The sequence below is a fragment of the Thalassophryne amazonica genome, chromosome 12 (genome assembly GCF_902500255.1).
Source record: "Thalassophryne amazonica chromosome 12, fThaAma1.1, whole genome shotgun sequence".
Taxonomy (NCBI): domain Eukaryota; kingdom Metazoa; phylum Chordata; class Actinopteri; order Batrachoidiformes; family Batrachoididae; genus Thalassophryne; species Thalassophryne amazonica.
In genome coordinates, this window is record NC_047114.1 from 880,654 (window position 1) to 888,121 (window position 7,468).

Sequence of the window (7,468 nt, forward strand, 5' to 3'; positions counted from 1 at the left end):
GCCCCCTCCTGTTCACCCTTTACACATACAACTGCTCTCCGACCCATCCCACAAACACCATCATAAAGTTTGCTGATGATACCACTGTGATTGGGCTCATCTCAGGGGGGATGAGACTGACTACAGAGATGACGTCAATCGACTGACAGTGTGGTGTTCAACTAACAACCTGCTGCTGAACACCACAAAAACAAAATAAATAATCCTGGACTTCAGGAAGAACAGGGCTGACCCAGCCCCGCTCTACATCCAAGGGAACTGTGTGGAAAGGGTCGGCTCCATCAGGTTCCTGGGAGTGCAGCTCTCTGACAGCCTCTCCTGGACTGCCAACACCACAGTGGTCGTGAAGAAAGCCCAGCAGCGACTCCACTTCCTGGGGGTGCTCAGGAGAAACAATCTGGAGGAGAAGCTGCTGGTGTTGTTCTACAGAGCCACCATCGAGAGCATCCTGACGTACTGCATCACAGCGTGCTACGGGGGGTGCTCGGCAGCAGACAGGAGAGCGCTGCAGAGGGTGATCAAAATGGCCCAGGGGATCACTGGCTGCTCTCTGTCCAACCTGGAGGACATTGCCAGCTCTCGCTACCTCAGCAGAGCTGCCAGCATCAGCAAAGACACATCCCACCCCAGCAACCACCTGTTTGACCTACGACCCTCCGGCCGACGGTATAGGTCAATCAAAACTAGGACAGACAGACTCAGGGACAGCTTTCTCCCGAGAGCGATCACTGCACTGAACAATAACAAATCACTCTAATCCGCACCTTCACGTTTCTTGTGCAATATCTGTAAACCATGTGCAATATTCCTGTGCAATATGATTCCACAGTTGTATATAATTCTCATTTTACATACTACTTGGTCCACATTTCATTTTATTTTATTTTACCTTATGTTTATATTAGTTGTACATATACTCTGAATAATTCACTGTTAAATTTCACTATCTTTTATTTGGCTAAAAATTACTCGCACCACAGAAAGCACCTTTTTGGAGTTGCACTCAAATCTTGTTGTAATGGAAATTACATTGACAACTAGGACTGCAAGCAGTCATATACGGGCCCTCGTTCCGCGCAACCACCTGCCCAGGCCAATGGGTGCCCTTGTGACCACATGTGGGCATGTGCATGCAGGGGCAACCACTCATCACACAGTTAAAATTTTAAACAAATCACACAATGCATCAAGGAGTTATGACATGTTGATTGTTCATCCACTAGGGGGCACTCAGTGTACAAACAGAGGGGCTGGGTGTGTTCAGGGGCCAACCGTCATCATACATGTGAAGTTTCAAGTCAATCAGGCAAAGCATGAAGGAGTTATCATGACTTGATGTTCCATGACAAAGGGTCAAAATGGCGGCACCATAGCAGCCACACCCTTCAACATAGAGAAAAGGTTTCGATAACTTTGGGTCAGTATCATCTTTGGATGCTGTCAACCAAATTTGAAGTGCATAGGTCAAAATCCCTAGGAGGAGTTCATTCAAATACAACATGTGGAAATCATTTCAAAATGAGCAGAAAATTCAAAATGGCCGACTTCCTGTTTGGAGTAGACTCATGGTGCAAGAGACTTTTTTGTACGTCTATGCAAGTCACACATGTGTACCAATTTTCATCTCCCTACTCCAAAAAAAAACCCCTATGGGGAGGGGTTTTTGAAAATTTCTAGGGGGCGCTATTTCGCGATTTTTCTGCGACCATGTGCGAGGCCCCCAAAATATCGAATTTTGGATCCGGCCGGACGACTTTGGAAAGTTTGGTGAGTTTTTGAGCATAGGAAGAGGCCGAAATTTCGATTTCAAGAGTGAGAATAATAATAATAATAAATAATAATAATAATAAACAGCGCAATTACAATAGGGTCCTCGTAGGACGTTGCCTACTCGGGCCCTAATAATAACTAGGACTGCAAGCAGTCATATACGGGCCCTCGTTCCGCTCGACCGCCTACCCAGGCCAGTGGGTGCCCTTGTGACCACATGTGGCATGTGCATGCAGGGGCAACCACTCATCACACAGTTAAAATTTTAAACAAATCACACAATGCATCAAGGAGTTATGACATGTTGATTGTTCATCCACTAGGGGGTGCTCGGTGTACAAACAGAGGGGCTGGGTGTGTTCAGGGGCCAACCGTCATCATACATGTGAAGTTTCAAGTCAATCAGGCAAAGCATGAAGGAGTTATCATGACTTGATGTTCTATGGCAAAGGGACAAAATGGCAGCACCATAGCGGCCACACCCTATGGCTTTCGATAACTTTTGGTCAGTATCATCTTTGGATGCTGTCAAAGAAATTTGAAGTGCATTGGACAAAATCCCTAGGAGGAGTTCGTTCAAATACAACGTGGAAATCACGCCAAAATGAGAAGAAAATTCAAAATGGCCGACTTCCTGTTTGGAGTAGACTCATGGTGCAAGAGACTTTTTTGTACGTCTATGCAAGTCAGACGTGTACCAATTTTCATCTCCCTACTCCAAAAAAACCCCTAAGGGGAGGGGTTTTTGAAAATTTCAAGGGGGCGCTATTGAGGCATTTTGCCCCGCCCATAGGCGACGCCCCCATGAATTGTAAGAGGTTGTCATGCTTGACCTGTGTATCAATTTTCATGATGATGTGACAAAATTAAAGCCGTCAAAAGGAAGAACGTAATTTCATGACGAATGGGCAATATTCCGCACGCCGCCACACGGATGCCGTTACTCGTAACTTCACGGCGATCATCGCCTATGTTCACCAATTTGTTCTGCATGTTTTAGAAGCGGAAGGAAGTTGATGGGGTTAAATATGTGACTTCAGTACCTGTTTAAGTATAATGTTCATATGGCGAAGGGTCAAAATGGCAGCACCATAGCGGCCACACCCTTCGACATACAGAAAAGCTTTCGATAACATTTGGTCAGTATCGTCTGTGGGTGATGTGGAAGAAATTTGAAGTGCATTGGACAAAATCCCTAGGAGGAGTTTGTTCAAATACAACATGTGGAAATCACGCCAAAATGAGAAGAAAATTCAAAATGGCCGACTTCTTGTTTGGAGTAGACCAATGGTGCAAGAGATTTTTTTGTATGTCTATGCAAGTCACACATGTGGACCAATTTTCATCTCCCTACTCCAAAAAAAGCCCTATGGGGAGGGGTTTTTGAAAGTTTCAAGGGGGCGCTATTGAGGCATTTTGCCCCGCCCATGGGCGACGCCCCTATGAATTGTAAGAGGTTGTCGTGCTCGACCTGCGTATCAATTTTCATGATGATGTGATAAAATTAAAGCCGTAAAAGGAAGAACGTAATTTCATGGTGAATGGGCAATATTCGGCACGCCGCCACACGGACGCCGTTACTTGTAACTTCACGGCGTTCATCGCCTGCGTTCACCAATTTGTTCTGCATGTTTTAGAAGTGGAATGAAGTTGATTGGGTTAAGTATGTGACATCAGGACCTCTTAAAGTAAAAATAGGATATTTCCCGCCACCACTGGGGGGGGCGCTATGGCGCAGGTGGGAACTTAAGATATGTAGACGTTCAGGGCGGAGCCCTCATCATGTTCAGCAAGTTTGAAGGATCTACGATGAAGTATGTGGGCATGACAGCCGTTCAAAGTGAAATGGCGTGCTCCGAAAAGCTCACCAAAGTTTGACGACCCCTAGCAGCCACGCCTTTTGACTTAATTAGAATCTTTTGATAACTTTTGATCACCAGTGTGTTGTGATGATTTTGACCAAATTTGAAGACAATCGGATGAAGTCCCTAGGACGAGTTCGTTCAAATGTAAGTAGTGGAAATGGCCAAAAATGGCATAAATTTGCTCAAAATCGAAACTTAAAATCAAAATGGCCGACTTAATGTTGATATTTCACCATGACAGTAAGAGACTTTTTCGTGCGTCCTGGCATGTTAAATATGTGTACCAAATTTCGTGAGGCTACGATGAAAAAAGCCCAATGAGGAGGGGGTTTTGAAAATTTCTAGGGGGCGCTATTTCGCGATTTTTCTGCGACCATGTGCGACGCCCCCAAAATATCGAATTTCGGATCCGGCTGGACAACTTTGGAAAGTTTGGTGAGTTTTTGAGCATGGGAAGAGGCCGAAATTTCGTTTCAAAAGTGAGAATAATAATAATAAATAATAATAATAATAATAATAATAAACAGCGCAATTACAATAGGGTCCTTGGAGGACGTTGCCTACTCGGGCCCTAATAAACGCAATTCTGATTCTATGAAGTTGGGTGCTTCCCTCTAGTGGTGTGTTTGAGAACTTTACCAGCTGGCTTTCCTCTCATTGAAACACCTGGAGAAAGTAGCCTGTGGAGTTTTTTTTTTTTTTTTTTTTTGTATCTTATTTTGACCCATGTTATGTTAAATCTTTACTAACAGCTTCCTGTTTCTCTGTCTGCAGCTGAAGAGTGGCGGGACAGAAGGACGACACCACAGAAGAAGCCGATATCAGCGTGCCCCCCCCCCAACAACCTGTCATTCCATTACAGCCAATGAGTTCCTCGTTGTTGCTTCAGAGCAGCAAAGGAGTGTCTGAATTATATATATATATATATATATATATATATATCCCACACACACACACACAGACAGCAGCATTTTATTAATCTCCTTCTGCAGCCCACCACATGCAGTGTGGAGCGTGACCCCGCACACGACTCCAATGTGTCAGTTTTTTGGGTGGGGGGGTTTGCACGGTGTCATCAGCCGCCGTTGTCGTGCACGTCTTTCTGCACTGTGTCCAGCTGAATGTAACCGTCGCAAGATCTGAAAAAAGCAAAGCCAACAACAAAATAAAGACCCTCCTGCTCGAAACCTCTCACCCCGTAGGCTAACCTGTACACGTTCCTGTTATCGGCTCTTAACTTCGCGTTTGAGACGGCTCGATGGCATCGAGCACTACTGTTGTGTCGCTCTTGTTGTACAGATGTAAAATTGGCACTACTGCACACGTGTCCCAGCGGAGGACTGTCCGCTGACTGGGGAACGGATTGAAGGAAGGATTAGAACATAAAATGTGCAGCGGAGTACTGTAGATGTATTTAACAAAATCCCTGTGGAGGCCGAGTGTCTTTATCTTTAAATTAAATCACGCCTATACTCCTTATTCATGACTTTAGAAGAAGGATGTGAAGAATGTGGGGCCGAAGGTCTGGTTAGCTTCCTCCATTAGCATAGACGAGGCTAAGTCGCTACTTGTAGTTTTTGTTTGACTGCCCCTAGTGGCTAATTATGCTCTGTTATTGGACGCTATTTATATCCTTGCACATAAACTGATATTACCCACAATGCTTGTCCTGTCCCTGTCCGGGCTGTCAGTCATCCTGAACGTTTCCTCTTCGCTCAGATATTTGGTGCACAGTGGGAACCGTTTTGTGGGCTCCACCCACCAGGAATTGTTTGGTCCCTGCTGTCATTCACGCAGGACGCCGCATGTCCTCAGATAGATCTGGCACCTGTTGCCATATTTGCCATCGCTGGTTGTAAATTTTCACAAATGTGTTGTTTTTTTTGGGTTTGTCTACTGTTTATGTTTGGTTGCTTTGTTGAATTTTTTGCTGCTGTTGTTTTGTTTATTTGTTTTTGGTGGGGGTGGGGGGTTGTCAGGCTCTGCCACTGATCAGCCAATCAGGAGAGCAGGTTCTGAAATCGATCTGCTGAGTTATTTAAGTAAACGTAATCCAGGTTGGTTGTTGTTTGTTTGTGTTTTTGTATTCAGCCCGTGAAGCCCGAGTGTGTTAGATGTCAAACACTGTCGAAGTTTGTGATCACGCTGTGTGAAAAAACAAGACCGGATCAGAGTTTAACTCACCGAACAGCAAAACAAACAATGTTCAAAAAGACGTCTGTCAAACGTTTAACAAAAATACAGCAAATTCTAATGCTGTGGACATTTTTGATTAATAAACCACTTGAGTGATGAATTTATAAAGTAATTGATAGTTTGTCCAAGTAAGAGGGTGTTTGTCCCCAAACAGGACAGATGTTTATAGGTGACATGAGGTCGTAAATATTCATAGACTGATCAGAAAACAATATTCTAATGTTGATGTGCATGAACTCAGGACGTCGGCTTCAAAATGGTTCATCCCCAAAGATTAACGCGTTCGTCCCCAAACGTAAGAGCGTTCGTCTCATCCCCAAACATTAACACATTCATCCTGTTGTTTTTTAGGGGTGGGGGAAATTGAAGTCTGCACACATTCAGCATCATAACTGAGCATTTTCAGATGGCGGTTTACAGCCTGAAGAGGAACATGGGAGGAGTCGGGCTTCCTGCAGTTAACAGACGGACTAAATGGCGTCTTTATGGGGAATGTTGGACATTTTAAGCACTTCTTCACGATATCTGCACTCAGAAAACACTCCACGTGTGGCTGCTTTGTAAAGACGTCTCCAAAGCCTGTAAACTGTTAGCGGCGAGTCATCGTGCTGTTGATTGAGCTGTGTGACGGTTTATTTTCCGTGTGTCTGATGAGACAAAGTTTGGTTTATTTCCTCTGTGTTGTCTCCTTGATCAGTCAGGACGTAGCAGCATGGATCTCAAAATGTTTGACTTTCAGCCCAAACTGGAAATGAAATGTGGGATTAAAAAATATCAATGAAATTTAAAACTCTGAAGTGTAGGAGGATTTTTTTTCTCTTTTTTTTATTATTATTATTATGTAATAGTTTTTAGAGGAGACTTTTGGGTATCCATCAGTGGACAAAGGTACTGGATCATTCCTGGAAAACGGGCAGGAACAGCAGGGCTCTGATAATGGACGGAGATGGGAAGTTGATCAGATCAGTTTTGGATTGTCTGCATGATGTAAATGTATGTGTGATTAAATAATTATGAGAAACTACCTCCAGCTCTGACGTCTCTCTTTCACCAGAAACTATAAACCGACTTTAGATTGATGGTTTGATTAGTCAACAGGTCAACCAGCATTTCAGTGTGAAGATGACTAAGGGAACTGGGGGGCTGCGAGCCTGCGACTGTTGGAGATGCAAATTTGTGACAAAACACACAAATAGGTAAAAATTCTCAATTGGTATGTTAGTGTATGTCGTCTGAATGTGAGTTAAATATCACACGGGCTTGCTGCAAAAATGTCTGCATGCACATCACGTCTGTGCTGCTGGAATGCAGCACTCACACAAAACTCTTACAAATCACGAGCGCGTTTGTGAACAAGGTGCTCAGGACAGTTGCTGTTATGCTGCTCTTATGTGAAAAGAGGTTGTGGAAACAGACCAGCCACAAGGCACAGCCCTGTAAATAATGACAATAATAAAAAACACACACAGGAATAAAAGTGTGGACAGCACACTCGCCGACTTGCAGAATGCAAGACATTTAACAATGCCCCAATCATATTGAAGCATATATCACAAAAATAACAAAATGCAGGGATTAAAGGTCTCTGTGGCTATGACGGGTTTCCATTAATTTGGCAGCAATTCCAGCCTCAAGTC

At 44.0% G+C, this 7,468-nt stretch overlaps 1 protein-coding gene across 1 annotated transcript in view; it reads left to right on the forward strand.

The window, feature by feature from the left end:
• The window catches only part of LOC117521429 (kinesin-1 heavy chain-like), a 131,683-nt gene extending 124,831 nt beyond the window's left edge, over window positions 1-6,852 (forward strand). The window contains 1 exon segment of the mRNA XM_034182724.1: window positions 4,410-6,852. Coding sequence (XP_034038615.1) covers window positions 4,410-4,413 — 4 coding nt within the window. The 3' untranslated portion in view covers window positions 4,414-6,852.
• Window positions 6,853-7,468: the final 616 nt, after the last annotated feature.